Raw genomic sequence first — 27,863 nt, 5'->3', positions numbered from 1 at the left:
GGCATCCAACCACTGCCTGAGACCAATCCCTTCTCACTTGGACTCCCGAGTTGACTTGGAAGAGGCTCGTATGGCACGTATCTCTAAATACCAGCTTGAACCAAATCCCATTGGAGACACATTGAACCGATTCATCTAATTGATTCTAAGATTAATAGGACGTTGGTAATATAGCCATATCCATGTGTTTAAATGGTATGATGTAAGCCCCAAACAAGCCCCTATGACTCATTTCCACCCATACGTTATGAAGCCTTTGTACATTGTTTTCAGAGAAAACATACCACCCTCAGAAATAAGATTTCCACAAGATATTGTTTCACCAGAAGGAAATGTGTTAATCCCTTTAGGTCAACTGAGTCAAACCCACTTCCTGATGGGAAGGCTGTACATGCCAGCGGTGGATCCTTGCCAGAAATGCATGGCTCAGATGTTTAGCCTCAAAGTCACCAACAACTGGCTAATAGAATAACTCTCTAAACACACATGTAATGTTAAAGTAATTGTCTACAAGAATGAATAGGAACTGAATAATGATATTATATTCTGTGAGCAAAATATGGAAATACAACGTTCTGAACAGTGTCGGGACTCACAGCGTGGTACTGTCTCTTCTTGGAGATGTTGCCGTTGCGATCGCTCCAGTCAAAAGCGACCTCTTCTTCCTCTTTCTCGTTAAGCCAGATTAGTTCCATGGTGGCCCGCGACACAAAGTCATGCAGGCTCTCCAGGTTCTTCTGACGCTCCCGTGAACATTTCTACAGAAGCCCAGAACCACAGGAAATAGTCAGGTTGTCCATGTTGTATTAAACATAGTAGAGAAGTAATTATTTTGTTAGTTAGAACTACCAAATATTTTAACAGGAAACGTACCAGTAACTTCCCATACTGATATTCTAAGTTGCCCAGCTTCTCAGAATAACTTAGTTTTTGCGCTTGGGCCATCTGCATCTGAGATAAATAGACATACCATGTGTTTTTATTAGTTAACATTTAAAACTTTGCAGCATTGAGGGGTTTGCACTCAAAACAAAACAACTGAATGTGATGCACAGAGATATTTCTAAGTTTGTCCAGACAGAAACTTGGCAGAATAGGCGGACTGTTGCTGGTACATACCTCACTAAGTTTGGCTTCTTTAAGGCTCATTTGAAATTCTTCGATGGCTCTGTGAACACTTCTGTGGTTCTCTAAATGTGTTTCCACACTTGGCAAATCGGCTCCCCAATCTCCGTGATCCAATTGAACCTTCAAAGGAAGAGAAAACAATTAAGATTTGGTCTCAAAATATCTAAATCGCAAATATCAAAATGTACAGGATAATACTAACAGTACAGTGAATACATGTAGGTCCTCACCTGCATCTCCTCCACCCAGTTGATCAGGTCCTGCACAAAGTTCATGTTGACCTCCTCCTTGGTCATGTTGGGGTCCACTAGCGAGGACTTGCCCAGGGGCTTGCGGATCTGCATGTGTTTGTGGTGCTGGAGGGATCCAGGATCCATGCCCCCTCCTCCGCCCCCCATATAGGCCTGGAATGACCCGGGCTGCATGCCGCCGGGTGTCATTGCGGGGCTCAGGGCAGGGGTGAGGCCCGGGGTAAAGCTGGAGGTGAAGGTGGAACCGGGAGAGCCCAGGCCTCCAGGGGTGAGGGCTGGGGTGAGGCTGGAGTTGTGGTTCGATGAAGAGAAGCCTGAGTTGAGACTCTGAGTGATGCCTGAGATCATCATCCTGGTCTGTTGGGTCGTCAGGGTGCGTCCTTGACTGTACACAGAGGAACACTCTGCCCTCAGACCCAGCAGGTCGTCACGGAGCTTGGATACCCTGGATCATACACACAACACACAATGATATGTATAGAAATATAGTTGAATGATTTTTTGATCAGTTTAATGAACATTTCACAACAAATGTTATGTTTATTTACATGTGTTGCATGGCATTTAGAGAAAGCAGTGAGTTGGCACCTTTGAACAAGCCGATCGGAGCAGTAGAACTTCCCGTCCAGTAGAATCTGAATGTCAACCACCTGCTGTCTCAGGTGGTTCTCACATTCCAGAAGGTACCCAGAGACCTCTGCTTCATTCTGGAACTGGACCCCAGACTCTAGTCTCTTAGCATCCTGAGAAAAAAAGAAAATGTTCAAACAGTTGGTGATGTACTTTTCTATTACAAAGTTCAGTAACAATAATGATGTAAAAAAAATAGACACACAATTTGCCTCATCAAATAAATATCAGTAAAAGCAGGACCTGGAGTATTCTGTGCTTTTATTGTGAATATGCTGTTTCAATTTATTTTTTTATTTTTGACATTTAACCTTTATTTAACTAGGCCGGTCAGTTAAGAATAAATTCTTATTTACTTACAGACTGCAGGGCAGTTCGTGCTAACGCTAGTTTGTCCTCTCCAGTGACACAGTCCCGCTGGACTCTGGTTGCAATCTGCTGCAACATTTCAAGCCTAAAAGAAAAAATACAATAAGTGACATTCATATTAAAGATGTCATTTTACAGAATAAACAACGAAGGTGTGGCACTACAATGGCATCAGTTCCATTTGAAAATCCCATCTGCAGAAAATACATCTACAAACAAACAAACAAGAAAAGCTTGGACAGCCCTGACGTCTAATAGTTAACATCACCTTGGTCCATACACAGAGTTGTTATTGAGAAACATTGGAAAGACCGCGGTGCTGGAGAGCAGCGGCTCTATGGCTGGTCCTGAGAGAGTGCTGTTGCTCACAGACGAGACAGTGCTGTATCCCATGTTGTATGCCATGTTGTTGTGCATGCTAGAAGACTATAGGACTATAATGAGCCACTCAGAGAATCACACTAGCTAGCTAATTTCGCTTCCATCTGAAATAGGAAGTCCAGCACAGACAGACACACACACACACACTCACAGGTCCAACTGACACAAAGTGTTTTCTTCTCCCCTTTTTATAGGCCCATCCTTGTCCTCGTGCAACGAGGTGAAGAGACAATAAATTAGAACACACCCCTTAAAGAACATGTTGCCGTAGGCCATAGAAGCTCATGGCATTATGTGTACAATTCATTACAGGTTCAGACAGTAACAGTCAGGGCTGGGTGGGTTACTTTCTAAATGTAATCCATTACAGTTACTAGGTAACTTTCCAAAATTGTAATCAGTGACGTAACTTTTGGATAACTCAAACTCAGTAACGTAATCTGATTACCTTCAGTTACTTTTAGATTACTTTCCCCTTAAGAGGCATTAGAAGAAGACAAAAATGTATATTACAAATTGATAGACATCTATTGCAGGATAAATCAATGTTTACATAGCTGGCCATAAATGAATGTTGCATTTGCTTTATGGGTTGGTTATGTAGGTTTCTTCTAACCCATTTCTTTATACTACTACTTCTCATTTGATTAGGCTATATCTTTACATTAAAAACTACGTTTGTCAGATTTCGAGTCATTCCAATTCATTTAATACCCCTTGATCTTCAGTAATAGGTCTTGGTAATATAGATTAGCCAAATTGTTTTACCTGAGCATAACCCAAAAACAAAGGACTTATTAGCCAACTCTGTTGTTTATGATGCTGTTGTCATGGAGGACTGATTGTGCTCATTGCTCCGAGTTGAAAAATAAATGCTGCTCTCATGGAATGGCATGCTTTGAGCACTACCGAAAAGTGCTATTTGCATGTGAAAAATGTATGCCATGTTCTGCATTTGCTATAGGCCTATTGTTTATGTTTTTGTTGGTGACACTTTGATATCTCGATAATTTACAACTGTTTAAATCTATCAAAAGTATGCCAATTTGAGCATGTGTCGTCCGTGAGGCGTGTCATTATTTTTTTTATCAACACAAATTAAATTGAGCAATAATAGCTCCACTCCTGGTCTTCTTAAATGAAACAGAGGAGTTTAGAAGGGAGGAACTCCCTCAAACTTTCATTCCATAGGCTGGGATCCACACTATGCAGCTGTTGCAAGAGTGCATTTTCACCGTCTGTCCACTGGTCGCAAAAACAATGATTGATAACATGGTAACAGTTTATGGTAACAGGGGTTGTGGCACATACTGTACAACTGGGCTTCTATTGGTTTGCAAAGCCAATAGTTATCTACATAATATTACACAACATTACCAGATATCAACAAGCCAGGTGATTTCCAACATAAATAGTACCTGCAGTCCAAAAACCATTCATGCGAGATGTCATGATAAGAGTACAATGTGCCTGTGACTGTGCCAGAATGTCAGCTTCTAAACAACCTGATGTTGACAAGAAATTACGGGAATACCCACCATCAGCGCTATAAAGTACCTGAAAAATATCACTGAATGGCTTGAGCCGATAAACTAGGCATGGAATCACAGCACAATTAATGCCTACAAGCCTGACAAGACATAGAAAGTGTATTTTAGGGAAAAATAGATACCTCAGTTTAAATTTAACCAAACCACAGACCACAGCATGTGCAATGTTAAAGACCATGTCATTTCATGAACCACAGAATAATCAAATTACTGCACATCCTTAAACAGAAGTTTAGACACAAACGTCTAATTATAAAAGAGGGGACTTCATGTAACACAAATAAGCAGTTCACTAGAGCACTCACCATTGACCCTTAAACCAATCACTAAATACAGTTTTTCATAGTCATTCTAATCAGACAATTGGGTAAAATCTTCAATCTTAGTTAGCTCACGTACTTACATGACTTACATGGCTGTCATGTAAATACGGGATTATAATTTCAAATCATAGTAGTGTGTGGTGCACCAGCAGCATCAGAAGGATGACCCTTCATACCTGTCCACTTCAGGCCTCAGGCTCTTCTCCCTCTCCAGCATGGCCACGATCAGCTTGCCCCATTCCTTCTCCACATCATTGGGGTGAAACCCACGAGGCAGCTGGATACGACCAAACTCCATCCACACCTGTCCCCCAACACATACACAGCAACATCTTAGTTAAGTTCATTGTAGTTTGCTGGTTTGGAAAGCACTTACAGGCTCTAAAGAACAAGTGAGTGTATGTCGTGGTAGCATACCTCCAGCATTTTGTAAAGATGCTTGATTTTGCTCTTCTCGGTTTCTTTCAGCGGGATTTCATTCTCTTTAAACTGCAAGTACTGTGTATAAAGTGCCTGTAAAAATAAAAACACATGTTTTTTTTTAAACAATAGTTCAGCGCAAACATAGCCACATATCAGAGAAATAGATTCAATAGAATCAATACATTTTGTCTATGCTATTATACATGTATCTAATATCTGTGTATACTCACACTAGTCTGCTTTGAAATTACTGTACCACACAGAGCTCCTGTTGTATTAGCAGCTATGGACTAATTGAAGTAAACAGAGCTGCTCTCTGACACCTGTCAATATAGCTCGCATTGATATTTCATTTCATTAACATGACGCTACTTATGGGGCCCTTTGAAGCCTCAGAGAGCTTGGGCTCCTAGCCTCAGGCTTTCAGGGCCAAGCTCTATATACTGATATCCAGCTTACTGAAAACCAACCAGACAAACACTCCATATATTGGAGGCTTATTGGAGGTTAATTCTTGATCAAATTAGGGATCTTTCTACCATTCAATATGGCAGAAAATGTGTTCAGTCAAGCTGCATTTGATCTGTAATCACGTTTCTTTTGTGCTTTACCTTGAGTTCCACTGGGTTGTTAGGGAACGCTCTGTCTGACATCAATCCCACGTTGTGTTTGATCCACTGGATCAGGTAATTCACCATGTTCTGGTATTCTACCCATTTGATATCAACATCCTGTTAAGAAAAAAAATATCATTTTTAATCAATACATTGGCTCATGTAGGGATGTGTGCATTTTCTAAACGGACTAAGTTCTTGGGGTAGAGCGTATTTTGAGCGTATTTCAAGTCGTTCAAGCAATACATCCATAGGGCAACTTGTCATAATATGTATTTGAACAGTTGGTGCTATACAAACGTAACTACAAAAATAAGTAGTTAAGACTCTTTGCTGTGGTTATTACTGTACACACATCTCAGCATTCTTCCATAGCCTTTAAAACATCCTGCTCAGACTTACAGTATTTGCCTCAACAAAGCCAGATTGAAAAAAATGCCTTCCATTAGACATATGAGTGACGCAATGGAATGCATATTTGCATATAACATCTGTGCCCAATCCCAGCCAAGAATCATGTTTCGAATAAAAGTCGAGATCCAAGTGAAGAATACAGTCAAGAAAGTATGCCAAAGGTAAGCCAAAAATACTTGTCACTGATGTGAATTCAAAGGATCTGTGTGAAATATACAGTTGAAGTCGGAAGTTTACATACACCTTAGCCAAATACATTTAAACTCACAATTCCTGACATTTAATCCAAGTAAAAAGTCCCTATCTTCGGTCAGTTAGGATGACCACTTTATTTTAAGATTGTGAAATGTCAGAATAATACTAGAGAGAATGATTTATTTCAGCTTTTATTTCTTTCATCACATTTCCAGTGGGTCAGAAGATTACATACACTCAATTAGTATTTGGTAGCATTGCCGTTACATTGTTTAACACTGGGTCAAACGTTTTGGGTATCCTTCCACAAGCTCCCCACAAAAATTTGGGTGAATTTTGGCCCATAAATCCACATAATTTTCCCCTCTCATGATGCCATCTATTTTGTGAATTGCACCAGTCCTTTCTGCAGCAAAGCACCCCCACAACATGATGCTGCCACCCCCGTGCTTCACGGTTGGGATGGTGTTCTTCGTCTTGCAAGACTCCCCATTTTTCCTCCAAACATAACGATGGTCATTATGGCCAAACAGTTCTATTTTTGTTTTATCAGACCAGAGGACATTTCTTCAAAAAGTACGATCTTTGTCCCCATGTGCAGTTGCAAACCGTAGTCTGGCTTTTTTATGGCGGTTTTGGAGCAGTGGCTTCTTCCTTGCTGAGCGGCCTTTCAGGTTATGTCGATATAGGACTTGTTTTACTGTGGACATAGATACTTTGTACCAGTTTCCTCCAGCATCTTCACAAGGTCCTTTGCTGTTGTTCTAGGATTTGCACTTTTCGCACCAAAGTACGTTCATCTCTAGGAGACAGAACGATTCTCCTTCCTGAGCGGTATGACGGCTGCGTGGTCCCATGGTGTTTATACTTGCGTACTGTTGTTTGTACAGATGAACGTGGTACCTTCAGGCATTTGAAATTGCTCCCAAGGATGAACCAGACTTATGGAGCTCTACAATTTTCTTGCTGAGGTCTTGGCTGATTTCTTGTGATTTTCCCATGATGTCAAGCAAAGAGGCACTGAATTTGAAGGTGGGTCTTGAAATACATCCACAGGTACACCGCCAATTGACTCAAATGATGTCAATTAGCCTATCAGAAGCTTCTAAAGCCATACTTTTCTGGAGCTGTTTAAAGGCCCAGTCAACTTAGTGTATGTAAACTTCTGACCGACTGGAATTGTGATACAGTGAATTATAAGTGAAATAATCTGTCTTTAAACAATTGTTGGAAACATTTCTTGTGTCATGCACAAAGTAGATGTCCTAACCCACTTGACAAAACTATAGTTTGTGAACAATACATTTGTGGAGTAGTTGAAAAATGAGTTTTAATGACAACCTAAGTGTATGTAAACTTCCGACTTCAACTGTACATGCAGTGATTGATTTAACATGGTGATAATCACATTCATAAAAACACATTTTACTGTGTTCGCTTTCAAGAGGAAAGTACACTGCAGTCAATGGCTTAAAAGGTATAAGTCAACCCATGCTGTTAATAGGAATATGCTGCTTTGTATTGAGGTGAATTTTGCTTTCATTATATTGTTTTTTTTTTTAATACAAAACTATTTTCTTAACTAGAATTGTGTAGGAGATTTAAGTGCGCTGTACAAGAATCTGTTCATCATGTACGTACATTTGCATTGATACCCTCAACACCATCAGGTACTTTAGGGAAGACATCATACATTGTGGAGACGTATGTGATGACCGACTTCTCATCAGGAGACTGCACATCCACGTCTGGTGAGAAAAGGTGAAATTAGATCAAATACACAACACGGTCATCATAAGGTCCTGTACATGATACCAGAAAGTATTTAAAATCAGACATGAATACTCCGGGCTATTTGAATCCTATTTATGCCATATGCTTGTTGTGTCATTTTCATTTTGTAAAGCATCTAATAAAACAAATAGCAGCCAGTACAACTGTAGGATCTTAATTTGAGGCAGTTTGCTACAGCAGGAAAATAATCCTGCAGCAACTTGAAATGTCAAATATTATGTGAATTATAATTAATCTGAATATTTTTAGGGGTTAATACATTTTTCATAAGGGAAAATAAACTCAATTTGGAAATTACAAAGTTTAGAAGCCTTTTTAAAGCTTAAATACACTACATTGCCTGCACTGCAGGAAAGTTCTCCTGCAGCACGGTGATCAAGTGAAGATCCTGCATCTCAAATCAAATCAAATAAAATTTTATTTGTCACATACACATGGTTAGCAGATGTTAATGTGAGTCTAGCGAAATGCTTGTGCTTCTAGTTCCGACAATGCAGTAATAACCAACAAGTAATCTAGCCAACAATTCCAAAACTACTACTTTATAGACACAAGTGTAAGGGGATAAAGAATATGTACATAAAGATATATGAATGAGTGATGGTACAGAGCGGCATAGGCAAGATACAGTAGATGGTATTGAGTGCAGTATATACATATGAGATGAGTATGTAAACAAAGTGGCATAGTTAAAGTGGCTAGTGATACAAGTATTACATAAAGATGCAGTAGATGATATAGAGTACAGTATATACGTATACATATGAGATGAATAATGTAGGGTATGTAAACATTATATTAGGTAGCATTGTTTAAAGTGGCTAGTAAGTAAAGCTGTGTTTAGAAGTCATTCCCCACTCGGGTAATAATGCATTGCATTTCTTCAAGCTGAGGTGTTAATGGCAAATGTTTAATGGCAAATGTTTTCCTGCTGTGTCAAACAAACTGTTACGGACGAGCATGTGGATAAACAGAACAACTCACCCTCGGGGTCCAGTAGTCTGGCCACCCCAAGCCGTTCAGCCACACCAAAGGCCTGTTCTAAGTTTGACCGGCTAGTCTGAGCCGACACTCTGCCCATATCCACCAGATCAGGTCTGCAAAGGAAGAGAATATACTAATGGGGAGCTCATCTGTTTAATGAAATGTTAATATGTGATACTTTTGGAAGTGGAAGAACACAAACGTAGTATTTTGGCAAATAATAATTTAGGGTGGTTTGCATTTGTTATGTTTTAGGTTATTTCAGCTATTTCAGCACACACCATTCTTCTTGAAGTATGTTGGTATTAGTAAGGAACTTCTCATTGAAGAAAACATATTTGTTTGTAGGAAAGTTTTAGTGTGAGGAAAAAATAGTTAGCAATGCAAAATGAGCTTGTAATATAATGTACTTTTATCCTGTAAATAGTAAGCTAACTACAGAGGAAATGCCTAGGGACGCAGTGCAGTCCCCGACTTTCCAGAGAAATAAATACGTGTTTGCTCAAGAGCCAAACACAGTCAGGCCAGCCAAAAAGAGGTCAATGGTTAAAGTTAAACAATTCCACATGACCCACACATACGTCAATAACTTGTGTTGAGTTATGTGTCCATTGAACTTGAGAAGGCTAGGACTGCAAATAGTGATGTGACGTTCAACATAACAAACAAAAGGGAGGTGGGAGAAAGGAGAAATACCTTTCCATCTACCGCAGTCTAGTTCATAACATTTTAGGTCAGTCCAACAAGGTAGAATATACAGGGTCTGAAATCTGATATTGTCTAACTGAAAATCCAACCACTAAGTGCTGCCTTATTGAGTTGATGGGAAACAGAGAAGTCCAAGACTCAAAATGTGGTGGTGAATCACAGACGTGACTCAGCAAAAGACACAAAAGTAAACAAAGGAGGAAAATAGTTATGTTCTTATGAACTGTAAATTGTTGCTGTTATACACTGGAAAAATACTCATATGAGATGATATTCCAGTTAAACCTTGATGAAAGACTAACTACATTTTATATATATATATCCCTAAAAAAGCATTGTAAAGCAAACAATAAGTACACTGTGCTGAAATTTAAATTAAATATAGGGATTGGTCTCTTTTTCAGATACAGGTTCCGTATATCAAGTGTTACCTGTATTTATGAATGATGGTGTTACCTGTATTTGTAAATGGTGTTACCTGTATTTGTAAATGGTGTTACCTGTATTTGTAAATGGTGTTACCTGTATTTGTAAATGGTGTTACATGTATTTGTGAATGATGGCATTGCCTGTATTTGTAAATGGTGTTACATGTATTTATGAATGATGGTGTTACCTGTATTTATGAATGATGGTGTTACCTGTATTTGTAAATGGTGTTGTACCTGTATTTGTGAATGATGGCATTTCCTGTATTTGTAAATGGTGTTACCTGTATTTGTGAATGATGGTGTTACCTGTATTTATGAATGATGGTGTTACCTGTATTTGTAAATGGTGTTGTACCTGTATTTGTGAATGATGGCATTTCCTGTATTTGTAAATGGTGTTACCTGTATTTGTGAATGATGGTGTTACCTGTATTTGTGAATGATGGCATTTACTGTATTTGTAAATGGTGTTACCTGTATTTGTGAATGATGGTGTTACCTGTATTTGTAAATGGTGTTACCTGTATCTATGAATGGTGTTGTACCTGTATTTGTGAATGATGGCATTTCCTGTATTTGTAAATGGTGTTACCTGTATTTGTGAATGATGGCATTTCCTGTATTTGTAAATGGTGTTACCTGTATTTGTGAATGATGGCATTGCCTGTATTTGTAAATGGTGTTACATGTATTTGTAAATGGTGTTACATGTATTTGTAAATGGTGTTACATGTATTTGTAAATGGTGTTGTACCTGTATTTGTGAATGATGGCGTTTCTTGTATTTGTAAATGGTGTTACCTGTATTTGTGAATGGTGTTACCTGTATTTGTAAATGGTGTTGTACCTGTATTTGTAAATGGTGTTACATGTATTTATGAATGATGGTGTTACCTGTATTTGTAAATGGTGTTACCTGTATTTGTAAATGGTGTTACCTGTATTTGTAAATGGTGTTACCTGTATTTGTGAATGATGGCATTGCCTGTATTTGTAAATGGTGTTACATGTATTTGTGAATGATGGCATTGCCTGTATTTGTAAATGGTGTTACATGTATTTATGAATGATGGTGTTACCTGTATTTATGAATGGTGTTGTACCTGTATTTGTGAATGATGGTGTTACCTGTATTTGTGAATGATGGTGTTACCTGTATTTGTGAATGATGGCGTTTCCTGTATTTGTAAATGGTGTTACCTGTATTTGTAAATGGTGTTACCTGTATTTGTAAATGATGTTACCGGTATTTGTGAATGATGGCATTGCCTGTATTTGTAAATGGTGTTACCTGTATTTGTGAATGATGGCATTGAACAGCCTCCCGTCCCTCCAGGAGGTGGTGAAGTTGTTACAGCGTACGCCCACATAGCCCTCGGTCATCTGCTGGGACCACATCAGTAGCCGCTCCTTGGCTGTCATGTCCTCCGACTCCCCGCAAACATGGATCTCAGAGATCTAAGAGAGGAACAACAACAAACAATACTTCAGATGTTAGGAACATATGTTTGAATTGGGAGCCTTTCTAGAGTCACAGATAGAATAACTAATAACAACATAAATGTGCTAAATTCATTATATTGTGTGAATGAATACACACATGATAAATGTCTGCACCAAATTCATATAGCTACACCTCAATAATTCCTTATTTGGTTCATACTGAATCAGTGTCCCTATTGGACATCTCAAATTGGCAGCTGGATTATAAATAATCTATTCGTTGGCACAGGTTAAAGAGTGAGGGTACGATGATCTTAAACCAAACACATTCCCCTGACGTTTCAACACAGTCGAAATCAGCAAGCAATTCCATGTATCTATGCTGGAGGAAAAACATGATCACCTCTGACCTTGACAACAGGAAGTGACCTTTGAACCTCTTCCTGCTGTGTTGTCATGCTTCATGTTTCGCTAGGCAACCTAGCTACACTTTAACAATCATTGAGTAAGCAAAATGATGGTAGCACTTTATTTGAAGTCCCAAATATATGGTTTGTTCAGTATACTGTATGTTCAACTAACTGTCAACAAAACTCCAACTACCCATTAACCTTAGCCCTAAATCTGTCCCAAACCGGTGAGCAAGCAAAAATGGACATTGAAATTGGGGTTGAATGTGAGTAACACAACATATTGTAGCAGTCATGTTCAGTAGATTTGGGGGCATACTAAAAAGATTATGCTATGTGCTGCCAGATTGACCACTAATTTGTGTAAAAATTGCCAGCAAGCATATGGGTGAGACATACTATATCAGGAACAAATGACCCCAAGGTTGTTGCACTTTCCTATACTTGGAATTAGATCATGGAAAATAGTGGTCTCGGCGTGATAAACTGCTTCCTTTGGTATTTTACCTTTAGAATCCGAAAGCTGGGAAATCTAGTAGCAAAACAAAGAGACTGATATAAGCTGTGTCTTAGAAGTAAGGAGTAGGAGAGTTGTATGGACCTGAGCAATCAAAACATCAACATTTCAAGGAGAATCAAAGAGAACAAACAACCTTTCCAAATGCCAGCTGTTTATCACTGAGGTATACAACATTTTAAAGATCAAAAAACAGTTTAGAATCTGGTTTGACATAATGGGTAGAACCTTAGTAGCCAAGCTCGAGCAGAGGTGAGGCTCACAAGAAACACTGCTGTGTGAAATAACTTGTGAGGAGAATCATAGCAGTGAAACAAGCTAATTAACTACTCAGAGTTTTGTAATTATCTCTATGTCCATGTGTTGTGGCTTTGTAGGCTGTATATTACAGCTCCACATCACAGCATGTGATGATGCCAGTTATGTTGTTGTTTGACTCAAAGGGAATGTTAGACTATGTCATAGTACAATTATAGTTGTCTTCTGAATGGTTTTAGAGAGCAAATGGCGGTTAGCAGTCTGCCAGTACAGCATACGGAAACATTGTGCCGTGAAGTCCAATCACACATCAACACAAACACTGTCTCCATGCAACACCTCTGCAATAAAACAACACTTCATAGAATAATGAAAACATACGAAAGCAAAGATCATGTTTGCTATTTCAGAATAACAGTGCATCTGTATCATGTAAGAGGAACCAAACCAAGCCACCAGTTGTACAGTATTACAGAGTTACTGATACGGTAGCACATTACATTTTGGTCCACACATGTTGGCTGGCTATAAATAGCCTGCACTTAGTTTACCTCTTGTTGGGCGGATGTACACTTGGCAGATGCTTGGAGAGGCTCCAGATAATCTGGAGAGCGGGACCCTCCATCAGAACAGCTGTGAAACCTCCTCCTCCTCCTCCTGTGCACTTGAGTGCTCCATATGATTTTGGGGAGCCCTTCTAGGTTCCCAGATAGGTTGTGATCTCCGCCTCCTCTCAGGGTCCGGAGCATATGCTCCACGGCTCCGAATGTCACCGCCCGCCTCAGCTGCCTATGTAGCAACTTCTTTTCCAGCAGACCATCCTTAGGAGTGATACTCCTGGAGGTCTTGGTGATGCCATGGAGCTTTTCCTCTCTGTGTGTCTGGTGTGCAGAAATCCATCCAGATCGCAATGCTAACTTCTTCCCAAGAGGAACCTTGGGGACCTCCCCAACATACACCCCTTTGCTGATACTTCCCAGCCTAGGTCTGGGTGTCTCCCCTTCTGGTGCCCCAGCCTGGCTCTCCCTGATGCTCCTGTCTGCTCCATGCTGGAGCTCTACCCTTCTGGGGATATCCTCCTCACTCTGGACACTTTCTCCTCCTCGGCTCCGGAGGGATTCCGGCCGCTGAAACTCCCCCGATTTCCTCTTCTTCTTCCTCTGGAAGTAGCGCCGGCCGCGGAGGTCTTTGGACTCAGGGCTGAGCGGAGCTTTGGTAGGGTCCACATAGCATTCTTCCTTGGGGCCCCGCACACAGCCACACACATTGCCCATGACTGTCAGTCCTACGTTCCCTTTCTATAAAGAGCGTTAAGTTCCTTCTAATTTCACGCTGGGAATCCGTGAGTGAACTTAACTTGATCCAAATCTCCGTTATTCCACCAAGAGGCAGCCATAGTTTTCCTCTAAGGGGGCGGAGAGGAAGCTACGGCAGGCAGCCTGGCAGCAGACACAAACACCCCTCCCCTCCACACAGCTGGGTTAGCTGGAGAGAGAAAGTCTGTCTGTCTCCCAGAAGAAGCTAAAATGTCCTAGGCACTTCCTTCTGTCACTCCTTTCTTCTGTGACTGCTCTCCTCTCCTCTCTCTGCTCTCAGGAATCGTCTCTCAGTCTCTGACCTTTGAAACGTTTCCCTGTCCCGGCTAATCCAACAACAACACCATAAATGCACTGCAGGAGAGGCAGAGGCACAGCCACGTCCCACACGTTTCTACTTCACAGCTCAAAGAAAGAGAAACAGTCCTGGTTCCTGTTTTGGTCTGTCCTCCTGTGATGTCCTCCTCATCTGAAGTGTAAACACGGGCACCTCCAGAACCCCTTCGGGTGTTAAGTTTCCCCAAATGTGCCTGTCTGTAACGAGGCTGCCGGTCTGAGGAGGGCGGAGGGAGCGAGGTGCGGCAGCGGGACAGGATCAGATGGCTCTCGGTTTTCTGCTCTGCCAGCTGATGACCACTGATTACACCGTATGGGAAAACTTTGCTCAGAAAGTTGGCCTAACCTGATAGGCTGTACCAAGCAGAGAGAATCCCTGCCTATCATAGGGCTTTAAAAATAACAGGGCAGCATGTGTCAACAAAAGCAGCCGATGCAAATCCTGCTAGGCTAACAAAGCACTTTCCCTTTGCCTATTAATCAAACTGTATACAATCGCAAAGCCAGAGGTGGGGCTTGAGTCCAATGGTTTAAACAAACACTATTATCCAATCGGTCCATTGCCATCCCATTTCAAATGGGGGCAAATACAGTATACACTTTGCACAGGAAGTGACTCATGTAAATGACCTATGGAACAAACATAATGATTAGATTATATGTCATTATATATGTGACATATGTAGCAAGTACGGTCCATGAAAGGCATATAAAGCTTGTGTTTTTTTCCCTCAATATTCAACTAAATGTTCCGAACAACCACAAGTGAGTTGACAAATTGAGCTAAATTGGCAAGGCTTCAGGATGAGTGTTGATTGAAATAGTATAAATCATTTCTTTGCATAGCCCAACTAAAAATAACTGTCCCACCAGGCTCTGGTTCTATTCTGACGGCAGTGACATTTCCCCTGAAGGTTACAGTCTTCTAGGCCCTGCAGTTTACATACTGTATACCTGGCTGGCTGCAGTACACACACAATACACAGTATACTTAGCACAAAAGCAAAACTACTTGATCAACCACAACACAAGAGCAGCCTATTTTTACTTTCATAGAAATCTACTTACTATGTAAATGTTCATATTCATTCATGTGGTGTTTCAATAATATCAGAGTTTTGAAAAACTGTCATTTGTCATTCATTGCAACCTAATGTGGAAAATGTAATTACAGTCTTTCAGCATCGAATAAAGTCTCAAAGTAGAGGCATATATTTTGCTGACTCATCTTAGCCTTTTTTTTTTTGCAAAGTCATCATACTTTATCCTGTCATCCTTTTTATCCACCTGTCTAACAGGATGTTAGTGCTCCCTGCAAATAGCTCTGTCTTTAATCTCTTGTTTGATCTGCCAATGACAAAGGCTAGAGAGGGGTGGAAGGATGGAAGGATGGAAGAGAGAGAGAGACGTGTACATTATATTGAGATTGAAGACTTCATCCTGTCACATTCACCTGTTTTATCTACCCTGGTGAATCAAGTCAAAGCCTCCACATTTGTTTTCGTGTGCCTCTCCGGACCTCAGTTTATTGAGACATCTAACAGGACCTTGACCGTAACCCTTGGAGAACATGACTGTCAGTCAGACGACACTACAGAGACCAAAGAGCTACAGTATGGAGCATCGTCATGTATTCAGGTTTCACTGCAGTTATTCACATGAAAGGAAGACAATGCACCAGTCTTCTCAATGCCTTGTCCCAAGGGGGATATGCAATATGCGTCCCATTGTAGGGAATACCACAGGGACTTCAATGTATTCAGTATGTAAACGCACCTGGGAGACGACTTTGTAAACCAATTGTCAACAAGAGGTAATAGTCTGAAACAATTCTGTATAACTTCAATCGCTACAGTTTATAGCTTCAGTTCCTATCAAACCATAGCAAGTGACGGATGAATGGCACATTCTCAGGAGACATTCTTAAAAGAAAAAATATCAGAGAAGTAACACAATGTCATTGGATGAGCATGACCGAATGGCTGGATCATCATACTAAAGGTAATGTCAACTTAGTCCTTCCAAAACCTTTTCGATAGAGTCACGTAGCATCCAAACAGGGTTGGGTTCATCGCTATGTCACATTGTGTTTCTGCCAGCTGGGCTTAAACCCCACACATAACTGATCAACATTTTCTCCCTCTGTGCCCTGCAACCCTGAAAAATCAAGAATCTACAGGTCCATAGCTACTAGCTAGTACAAATGCCCAACGGCTCGCGTGAGTGACAGGGGCAGGTGTAGGCACACATCACCCAAGCTACCTGTCAGGATGTTTTATGATTCCAAGCCATAAGAAAAAACTTTAATTATTCTTCAACAAGCACTTCAAATGATTCACTTTCAAAATATTCAGTATTTTTTTGTGTTTTTACCAGACCTCGATGAGTCTGGGATGTGCAGGCAACAGAGGAGAGAGGGTAGATGTTGAAGCATGCAACTAGACATCACTGCTCTCTGTCTGTTGGATTGTCAAGGAGTTTTCTGTTGTGGATGAACTGTGGCTAACTATCAGTGCTTATTTGTCCATGTCCTTCTACCATGGTCTGGTTCTAGGTCAGGGTGTCATAATGCTAACTATCAGTGCTTATTTGTCCATGTCCTTCTACCATGGTCTGGTTCTAGGTCAGGTTGTCATAATGCTAACTATCAGTGCTTATTTGTCCATGTCTTTCTACCATGGTCTGGTTCTAGGTCAGGGTGTCATAACGCTAACTATCAGTGCTTATTTGTCCATTGTCTTTCTACCATGGTCTGGTTCCTGGTTCTAGGTCAGGGTGTCATAATGCTAACTATCAGTGCTTATTTGTCCATGTCCTTCTACCATGGTCTGGTTCTAGGTCAGGGTGTCATAATGCTAACTATCAGTGCTTATTTGTCCATGTCTTTCTACCATGGTCTGGTTCTAGGTCAGGGTGTCATAATGCGAACTATCAGTGCTTATTTGTCCATGTCTTTTTACCATGGTCTGGTTCTAGGTCAGGGTGTCATAACGCTAACTACTGCTAACATTCCTCTCCCATAATGTAACCCTGTAGAGTCAAGCCTGCAGACTGACTGTGCCAGATATATTAATAATCCATAGCAGGGGCCTGAGAAAGAGAGAGAGAGGAGAGAGAGCAAGTGCGAGCAAGAGAGAAGGAGGAGGGAGAGAGAGGGGGGAAGAGAGAGAGAGGGGAGAGAGTACGATAGAGAGAGAGAGAATGAGAGAGAAAGAGAGAGAGAGAATGAGAGAGAAAGCGAGAGAGAGAATGAGAGAGAAAGAGCGAGAGAGGGGAGAGACAGATGAGAGAGAGAGGGGCAGCAAAAGAAAGAAAGAGAGAGGAGAGAGAGCAGGAGCGAGAGAGATAGAGAAAGAGAAGGGAGAGAGATGAGAGAGAGGGGAGGGGAGATGGAGAGAGAGGATGAGAGAGAGAGAGAGAGAGGATGAGAGAGAGAGAGAGAGAGGGGGGGGTGAGAGAGGGGACAGGGGAGAGAGGGGAGAGAGAGAGGGGGGGAGAGAAGGAGAGGGAGAGAAGGAGAGAGAGATGAGAGAGGGAGAGAGAGATGAGAGAGGGAGAGAGAGAGATGAGAGAGAGAGAGAGAGAGAGAGAGAGAGAGAGAGAGAGAGAGAGAGAGAGAGAGAGAGAGAGAGAGAGAGAGAGAGAGAGAGAGAGAGAGAGAGAGAGAGAGATACTGGGCACTAGCGGGTTGTGCTAGGCCTCAGAAATGCAACACTAGATCATCCTAGTGCTAATACAAGCCTATAGCTTCCATATGTGAATGTACAGCTTTACAGCTTTACAGCAGTAAAGACTGTGTGTGGTACTACACAGACATAGGCACAAATGTTCTCAGGGTGTGGAGCCTGCTGTTGACTGTAGCCTGTGAAAACAATGGAAGGGGGGACACCGAAAACAGATGAACATTAGTACTGCAGGCGAGACGAAGGAAGGGACACTTACTCTATACAAACAAACTATTTCCTGCATTCATCATCACTCAACACATAACACTGGAGGGAGGGACGTGTCCAACCTCTTCCCTCCTTTTAATTCAACACTGAAGCACAAACAGTACAAACACGTAATGACCATTTCACCATTTCAGCTTAGATAGCTATTAGCTCTGAGACACACACACACACTTGCGGACAATGCAGTTCCTCTCATTGAGCTGTGAGGTGAGTGGTCCAGTGTTGTCCTCTGTGTGTGTGTCGTTCCAGGATGGGACAAACACACACACATATACACACACACACACACACACTGAACCACTCACCAACGAGAGGAACTGCATTGTCCGCAAGTGTGTGTGTGTGTGTGTGTGTGTGTGTGTGTGTGTGTGTGTGTGTGTGTGTGTGTCAGTCACCTGATCTCAAACCAATTGAACCCTTATGGGAGATTCTTTTTTTCCACAACCATCAACAAAACACCAAATGATGGAATTTCTCATGGAAGAAAGGTTTCGCATCCCTCCAATAGGGTTCCAGACACTGTTAGAATCTATGCCAAGGTGCACTGAAGCGTTTCTGGACGCTCCTGGTCGCCCAATACCCGATTAAGACCCTTTATGTTGCTGTTTCCTTTATTTTGGCAGTTACCTGTACATGCCAGCAGGCAAACTGCCACAGACGTAAGCCTATGTTAAAATAACCATATGCATGACACTTTGTTAGACTGGTTTGACATCTTGTGGCCAACGAGGGAACAACAGCTATAAAAAGAGAAACGGATAGTTTAGAAGAGTGGTCACCAACCTTCAGTTGGAGTCAAGATCACTTTCGCTGTCAAAAAGCCTGCTCAGATTTTTTAAACATACGTTAAAAATGTGAACATTAACCTAATAAAAGCAGCTCTGTAAGAATGTGGTTTGTGCAGTAGGCCTGTCATGCCCTGACCTTAGATATCTCTGTTTTCTATATATTTTGGTTAGGTCAGGGTGTGACTAGGGTGGGTACTCTAGATTTTTGTATGTCTAAGGTTTCTGGAATGTCTAGAGTTTTTGTATGTCTAGGGGTTTTGTATGTCTATGTTGGTCTGATATGGTTCCCAATCAGAGACAGCTGTTTATCGTTGTCTCTGATTGGAGATCATGTTTAGGCAGGCCTTTTTCCCACTTTCTGGTGTGGGATCTTGACTATGTGTAGTTTCCTGTCAGCACTCTATTATATAGCATTTAGTTTGTTATTTTGTCAGTTTGTTTGGTGTTCATTCTTTTAATAAAGAGAATGTACGCATACCACCCTGCGCCTTGGTCTCCTTCATACAACGAACGTGACAAGGCCTAATACATTATCACAGCATACTGGCTATATACCTGGCCTACCAATATTGTTCTTCTCAGACCAAAATATATTTCAAAACTCGAGCTTTGACAACAAAATAAATCAGTTTGTGTAGCACTTGCAAGGCATAGCTGGGTATAAAATGAAATAATTTGCAAATAATTAGCTTTTTTATATTACTGGACTAATCTGTCATGGTGTTAAGACAACAGGGGGAAAAAACAAGGTCAAATTATGACATCAGTGATCTTCAGGTCAGAAAGTCAGAGTTCTAGAAAGATGCCCAAATTTCCGAAATGGAATTCTGAGTTGGATTACGTTCAAAAAAAAAAATCCCAGTCGGATCTTGTATTTTTTCAGAGTTTCCCGTTGGCTTGAACGCACTGAAGTTGGAAGTCTGAGATTTCCGAGTTCCCAGTTTTTATTAACACAGCATTAGTCTCAACAGAGGGAGGGTGAGAGCAGCAGAGGGTCCACCTCTCCTGCTCTCTCCTTCCTTTCCTCTAGTGAGACTGACCAGAGAGTAGGGCTGTGGCGGTCACAACATTTTGTCAGCCGGTAATTGTCAAGCAAATAACTGTCGGTCTCACGGAAATTAACTGTTAATTAACATAAATACATTTAGTATCTCCTGGCTTCCACATAAGCCACTGATGCAGACCTTTGGAACATCTACATTTTAAAATGTATAATAAATCCATGTAATATAGCCTACACCTTCACAATAAATCCATTTTCTTTTTTTGACAGGTCTAAAGAAGCATGATATGAAGAAAATGTAGTCTATTTCAGAAGAACAGAATAGCATACCATGAGTTGTCCTTATGTTAGGTCCTGATCTGGCTATGCCAAATGGCTGTGGGCTACACTAGTTCATTTAGCAGACAAGATTTGCTTAGAATTATGTGGCATTATTTTATAGTGTGAAGAATACAATTGAAAGAAGCTGATCAAAATAGAAAGGATATTTTCTCCAAACGATTTGAGGGAGTGCGCACATACGGCTATTCTGTGTTGAGCGGCTAACAAAGAAATAGGTATTCCTACAGTATATGCTTCATTTAGAGTTAGTTTAGTTGTTCTACAAACGTTGGGCTATATGTTTAGATTTTTAATACATTGTAAGGCTGCATGATGCGACTAATGACGATTTGAAAAAAGTCGCTTGAAAGGGATGAGCTCTGCTTTTTTTTTGCGCAGGCTGTACACACTACATCAGTCACTCATTCACAATTTGACATGCCTAGAATTTCACGGCGGCATCTCCTTTGTGTGGCCGTAATGCACCCTAAAAAAATCCATGTCATTTGAGGCCAGTGACCGTTGTGCCCTTCACCCTGAGTTCTGAGCATCACATCTCACTCACATGGCTCTCCATCACGTGATCGGGTCTTTCTCACAGGCTACAAGTGAAGACAGACACATCGGAGACGCAACTGCGCATGTCCTTATCCAATTCCTAGGTGTAAACTGAAGATTATTTATTTCTTTTATTTAACTAATTAGTCAGTTAAGAACAAATTCTTATTAACAATGACGGCCTACACTGGCCAAACCCAGATGACGTTGGCCCAATTGTGCGCCGACCTATGGGACTCCCAATCACAGCCGGTTGTGATACAGCCTGGATTCGAACCAGGGTGTCTGTAGTGATGCCTCTAGCATTGAGATGCAATGCCTTAGACCGCTGTGCCACCCGCCACTTAGGTACAAGATGTCCTAACAAACAGAAAAAGCACTGGCCTATGTCAATCTACTTTCACCCATAGTACAAACGTTGACCTATTATATTTTGTGTGAGAAATAAATATTCCAAACATAGTCTGGGACAGTTGTGTAATGCGATAGAAGAAAACCGTAACACTATCTCCTCCTCTGAAGAGGTGTAGCAAGGATCGGACCAAAATGCAGCGTGGTAATTTTGATACATGTTTAATAAACGAAATAAACACGAACAATACAAAACAAGAAACACGAAAACCTAAACAGCCTATCTGGTGCAAACAAACACAGAGACAGGAACAATCACCCATGAAACACTCAGAGAATATGGCTGCCTAAATATGGTCCCCAATCAGAGACAACGATAAACACCTGCCTCTGATTGAGAACCACTTCAGGCAACCATAGACTTTTCTAGATAACCCCACTATACCAAAATCCCAATACCTACAAAAAAAAACAAGACAAAACACACCACATAATTAACCCATGTCACACCCTGGCCTGACCAAAATAATAAAGAAAACACAAAATACTAAGACCAGGGCGTGACAGAACCCCCCCCAATCCCCCCCCCCCCAAGGTGCAGACTCCCGGCCGCACACCTAAAACCATAGGGGAGGGTCCGGGTGGGCGTCTGTCCACGGTGGCGGCTCCGGCACGGGACGTGGACCCCACTCCAACAAAGTCTTAGTCCACTTGAATCGCGTCCTTAGATTGGTGACCCTCGCCGCCGACCTTGGCCTAGTAACCCTCACCAAGGGCCCCACTGGACTGAGGGGCAGCTCGGGACTGAGGTAGCTCGGGACTGAAGGGTAGCTCGGGACTGAAGGGTAGCTCGGGACTGAGGGGTAGCTCGGGACTGAGGGGAAGCTCGGGACTGAGGGGAAGCTCGGGACTGAGGGGAAGCTCAGGCAGGTAGATGGTTCTGGCAGATCCTGGCTGACTGGCGGTTCCGGCAGATCCTGGCTGACTGGCGGATCCTGGCTGACTGGCGGATCCTGGCTGACTGGCGGATCTGGAAGATTCTGGCAGACTGGCGGCTCTGGCTGCTCCATGCAGACTGGCGGCTCTGGCTGCTCCATGCAGACTGGCGGCTCTGGCTGCTCCTTGCAGACTGGCAGCTCCTTGCAGACTGGCGGCTCCTTGCAGACTGGCGGCTCCTTGCAGACTGGCGGCTCCTTGCAGACTGGCGGCTCCTTGCAGACTGGCGGCTCCTTGCAGACTGGCGGCTCCTTGCAGACTGGCGGCTCTGGCTGCTCCATGCAGACTGGCGGCTCTGGCTGCTCCATGCAGACTGGCGGCTCTGGCTGCTCCATGCAGACTGGCGGCTCTGGCTGCTCCATGCAGACTGGCGGCTCTGGCTGCTCCATGCAGACTGGCGGCTCTGGCTGCTCCATGCAGACTGGCGGCTCTGGCTGCTCCTTGCAGACTGGCAGCTCCTTGCAGACTGGCAGCTCCTTGCAGACTGGCAGCGCTGAACAGGCGGGAGATTCCAGCAGCGCTGTAGAGGAGGAAGGCTCTGGCAGCGCTAAACAGGTGGGAGACTCCGGCAGCGCTGGAGAGGAGGAAGGCTCTGACTGCGCTGGACAGGCGGGAGACTCCGGCAGCGCTGGAGAGGAGGAAGGCTCTGACTGCGCTGGACAGGTGGGAGACTCCGGCAGCGCTGGAGAGGAGGAAGGCTCTGACTGCGCTGGATAGGCGGGAGACTCCAGCAGCGCTGTAAAGGAGGTAGGCTCTGGCAGCGCTAGATAGGCGGGAGACTCCGGCAGCGCTGGAGAGGAGGAAGGCTCTGGCAGCGCTGGACAGGCGAGGCGCACTGTAGGCCTGATGCTTGGTGCTGGCACTGGTGGTACTGGGCCGAGGACACGCACAGGAAGCCTGGTGCGGGGAGCTGCCACCGGGGGGCTGGTGCGTGGAGGTGGTATTGGATAGACCGGACCGTGCAGGCGCACTGGAGCTCTTGAGCACCGAGCCTGCCCAACCTTACCTGGTTGAATGCTCCCGGTCGCCCTGCCAGTGCGGCGAGGTGGAATAACCCGCACTGGCCTATGCAGGCGAACCGGGGACACCGAGCGCAAGGCTGGTGCCATGTAAGCCGGCCCAAGGAGATGCACTGGAGACCAGATGCGTAGAGCCGGCTTCATGACACTTGGCTCGATGCTTACTCTAGCCCGGCCGATACGCGGAGCTGGTATGTACCTAACCGGGCTATGCACCCGCACTGGAGACACCGTGCGCTCCACAGCATAACACGGTGCCTGCCCGGTCTCTCTAGCCCCCCGGTAAGCATAGGAAGTTGGCGCAGGTCTCCTACCTGGCGTCGCCATACTCCCTGTGAGCCTCCCCCCCAATCCATTTTTGGGGCTGACTCTCGGGCTTCCATCCGCGTCGCCGTGCTGCCTCCTCATACCAGCGCCTCTCTGCCTTCGCCGCCTCCAGTTCTTCTTTGGGGCGGCGATATTCTCCAGGCTGTGCCCAGGGTCCCTTTCCATCCAATATCTCCTCCCATGTGTAACAACCCTTGCCGTCCAAAACGTCTTCCCATGTCCATTCCTCCTTTCGCTGCTCCTGCTGCCGCTGCCTGTCACCACGCCGCTTGGTCCTGTTGTGGTGGGTGATTCTGTTAGGGTTTTCTTCTATCTCCTCCTCTGAAGAGGTGTAGCAAGGATCGGATCAAAATGCAGCGTGGTAATTTTGATACATGTTTAATAAACAAAATAAACACGAACAATTCAAAACAAGAAACGTAACACGAAAACCTAAACAGCCTATCTGGTGCAAACAAACACAGAGACCGGAACAATCACCCACGAAACACTCAAAGAATATGGCTGCCTAAATATGGTTCCCAATCAGAGACAACGATAAACACCTGCCTCTGATTGAGAACCACTTCAGGCAACCATAGACTTTTCTAGATAACCCCACTATACCACAATCCCAATACCTACAAAAAAAAACAAGACAAAACACACCACATAATTAACCCATGTCACACCCTGGCCTGACCAAAATAATAAAGAAAACACAAAATACTAAGACCAGGGCGTCACAGATAGATCCCCCCCAAAAAATGTTTTAATGTTTTTTACGCAATGTGGCTGACGCAACAGATCAGAACGTGTAGCTTAGAATGCTGATAAACTATTCGGCTATTTCCTCACATTATAAGCGCAGCGATGCGCACATGGTAGTAGGCTATAAGCACGAATGTTCCATTAGCGGAAAACACCATTTTCAAAAGTGACCGCAAATGCAATTATGCATGTAATGCTTTTATTATAAAAGGGTGCATTTTATGGTGAAAATGATCTTCCCCAAACTTGAAACTCACACCCTTGTAAAGCAGATTAATGTGCTTACCTTAAACCTTATCAAAACATATAGGCCTATGGGCTAGGCTACATGAGGTGTGCGACTATGATCCGAAAAAGTTGGGGGAAAAAGGCATTGTTTCTTATGCTCATGAGCTCTCATTAAGTGTGACAGTAATATGGTCACCGCAACAGCCCTACCAGAGCGGGGACACTGTCTTCCACCTGATGGTGAAACTCGAGTCACACTGCATCTGCCTCATGCACAAATTCATGTTGTTCCTATGAGCACAGAAAGTGAAATATTCCTCAATATTAAAATAAACAGATGTGTGAGTGAAAGTATGGAAAAGTGTGTTTCGTGTTGAAAAAAAACAGCGTTGACAGTGCTGAATAAAATGTTTAACATGAACTCACTCATAAAAACATCAGCTCTTTGCTGTATTCTTTGACAGTCTCTCTCTGGTCATAGTTTTAGAAGTTCTGAAACCTCACGCAGGCTAGTATCAAACTTTGCTGTGGTCGGGTTTGTGGAAGCTGTAGGCACAGTGATTTGAGCAATCCGATTGGCTAGCGCAGTAGGCAAACTCGATTTAGCCACAGATCTACCAGTCTGCCGGGTAGGCGGGGTTTGTCTTTTCAGACAAACAAAATGGTTCAAAACTGGACCACTTTGCCTTTCCGGTGAGCAGGGCTTCTGAATCAAATGCACCTACAGCCAACAGAGCAACACAAAAAATACAAAAAGCAGCACAAGCCTTTATCGTTGGCTTTTCAACAGAAATGTTTGGGGATCGACTAGGAATGCCTTGAAGATCACGATACCGGTTGGTGACCACTGGTGATGGTTCAAACAGAACCAAATGTCAGTCTTATACAAGCAAATCCTAAAACATACAGAACTGTAGCGAGTTTAAGCAACACGTTAGGTTTTCAATCACACTGGCTTCAATATACTAGCATTTTCTGTCAAATGGACGAGAAACATAATATCTCAATCCAGAACCTTTTAAATACAGATATCTTAATTTGGTCAAAACAAGAGACATCTCCCAGCTCCATGCGTGACATAATATAGCTGGATATAATCATCCTAATCCTCAACCAAATTAACATGAATAACACTAGCATATGCACACTGATTATCATTTGCTAAGAAAAAAATACAGCAATGGAGAAAGCACACTGATTCACACAGACGGAAGATGAACAACACAGTATGAACAAAATGTGTGATTTGAGATGAACTCTTACCTGAAAGTGCAGAATTATGGTCCAAATCAATCCCAGCGTCAATTTGGGATTCCCGTCTGTGATGTCATCATTTCTGATGTTGACTAGCTTGACCTGAAGAAAGGAGTTGTAAACAGTTGGCTAATAAGCATGATACACAGAAGTGATGCATTCCAAATCTACATCAACTTAAACAGCTTAAGAAATGTTTTCTATTGATCCGCAAAGCACCTTCATTCTTAGTAGTGTAGGTTAACATCCCTGAAGAACATCTGTAGATGTCTCTATATCCAAAACCTATTAATATGTCTTTAAACTTGTAATAAACAGGGTACATACACATTAGTGAGAATTTGAATTTGTTCATCGGTATTAGTGTCATACTCACCGTAACAGATCATTTATAAAGCCCCTTTAAAATGATGCATAAAAATGCATACATATTCTGAGAGTAATGTCCATCCTCTTTTTAGAACAAGTGGAAATCCCCAAAACAGATGCTGGTAACGAAGTTGTGCTCGTAAATCAGTTTACTATTATTATGTGGCCTTGAGTCCACACCTCTATACCACAAGGCGGCACTATAGTGTGGTAGCTAATAGTAATGTGTTGAAATGTCATGTGCTGAAATATCATGTCCTCATTCTAATAAACGAATGCAGTTTGATATTGTTCCAAACAAATATCCATCATTTCAAATACAAATACTGTATTGTGGTCCAATGGCTAAAATTGTCATGCTTGGTACTCTACCTAATTTGATTGAAAATAATTTGCCATGATGTTTATATCATGGCCTTCCATTGATATGCATGACAATCCCTGTCATGTGCAAATAAATGCCATTTTATTTCATTATGAGAGAGCAAGCAGTGAAACCGAAAGCAGAGGCAATTTTCTTTCACCCTCTAAATTGTGCTTTTTCAAGTCTGGGCATAGCTATTTGTAATAATACAATATCTTATCTATCCTTCCCACAGTTCATTGCAACATTGATGCTACCGCTACCCTTATTATGATACAGTACAGCCTTAAATCAACAGTAGGATAGAATAAAAAGCATGTGAATCTTTCATTTGTCTGTTTATGAATATGAATGAGGTGTGAATGGGCCTGGTATGTCATTAAAACAATGGCATAATTTAATGATCTATGAATCCTTTGTCTCAGGCCTTGGGTTGCTTTCACTGACGTCATGTCTGGCAGGCTGCAGCTGGGCAGTGAGCACTGTTCTCCATCTCTATCACTTCCTGACTGTGGGGGATGTGGGGGAGGGGCAATCAGAGATGTAACCACCCTTTGGAGATGGATTCAGCATGTCCTCTATTGTGAGTCATGATGAGGGAGGTATTGAACCCTTTATGAGGTAATGATATTGGTTATCCCTGTCATGGTTTGAGCAAGGTTTCTGTTTTGATGTGGGCATTCAGTGTGCTTTTCAATATCCACATGGTGAAATGGTTATCAGAAATTCCTCTACACATATGTTCTAGCATTTCGGCAAATGTGATTGGTCCTTACCTGACGCCTCTTTAAGTAGTCCAGTGCTATCTGTACATTCTGGAGTCTGTGGAACCGCATCCTCCCTTTCTCCCGAGGCTGTAGGCATAGAGGAGGAACAGGAAGAGGGGGACAAGTTAGTGACTGCCATGTGGTCTCTCCCTTTCCAAGGACCAGGGACTCACCACACCATTAGTAGTATGAGGACACCGGACATGCCCCTGCCAGGGTCTTACCCACTCATCTGCTGAGGGAAAGAGAGAAAAACCAAAAGGGAGGGAACAAACAAATCCGGAGCCAGGGTGGTCTACAAAACGCTGCTATTACTACACACCAGTCGCCATACCCTAGC

At 42.7% G+C, this 27,863-nt stretch overlaps 1 protein-coding gene across 7 annotated transcripts in view; it reads right to left on the bottom strand.

Annotated features, from left to right (window-relative positions):
- LOC110502687 (dystonin) overlaps positions 1–27,863 on the bottom strand; it is a 197,974-nt gene that overhangs the window by 108,836 nt on the left and 61,275 nt on the right. For 5 of the 7 annotated variants that reach the window (XR_016491040.1, XM_090217231.1, XM_090217232.1 and 2 more), the window contains exons 8-21: positions 27,533–27,610; positions 26,033–26,125; positions 11,487–11,653; positions 9,057–9,169; positions 7,920–8,026; positions 5,667–5,786; positions 5,050–5,145; positions 4,809–4,936; positions 2,370–2,463; positions 1,968–2,122; positions 1,359–1,824; positions 1,120–1,248; positions 874–951; positions 597–758 (exon numbers count right to left, since the gene is read on the bottom strand). Coding sequence is in view for 6 of the 7 variants with exons in the window: in XM_090217231.1 (XP_090073357.1) it covers positions 597–758; positions 874–951; positions 1,120–1,248; positions 1,359–1,824; positions 1,968–2,122; positions 2,370–2,463; positions 4,809–4,936; positions 5,050–5,145; positions 5,667–5,786; positions 7,920–8,026; positions 9,057–9,169; positions 11,487–11,653; positions 26,033–26,125; positions 27,533–27,610 (1,986 nt within the window). In the remaining variant the exon portion in view is untranslated. Of the gene's footprint in view, positions 1–596; positions 759–873; positions 952–1,119; positions 1,249–1,358; positions 1,825–1,967; positions 2,123–2,369; positions 2,464–2,646; positions 3,876–4,808; positions 4,937–5,049; positions 5,146–5,666; positions 5,787–7,919; positions 8,027–9,056; positions 9,170–11,486; positions 11,654–13,374; positions 15,697–26,032; positions 26,126–27,532; positions 27,611–27,863 lie in introns of those variants that run through there. The other 2 variants (XM_090217233.1, XM_090217234.1) reach the window with 2 other exon arrangements.

The sequence above is a fragment of the Oncorhynchus mykiss genome, chromosome 23 (assembly GCF_057628025.1).
Source record: "Oncorhynchus mykiss isolate SJ-2025 chromosome 23, ASM5762802v1, whole genome shotgun sequence".
In the NCBI taxonomy this organism is placed as follows: Eukaryota; Metazoa; Chordata; class Actinopteri; order Salmoniformes; family Salmonidae; genus Oncorhynchus; species Oncorhynchus mykiss.
Note: the sequence above shows the minus strand (reverse complement) of the source record. Positions and strands in the feature narration are given on the sequence as shown.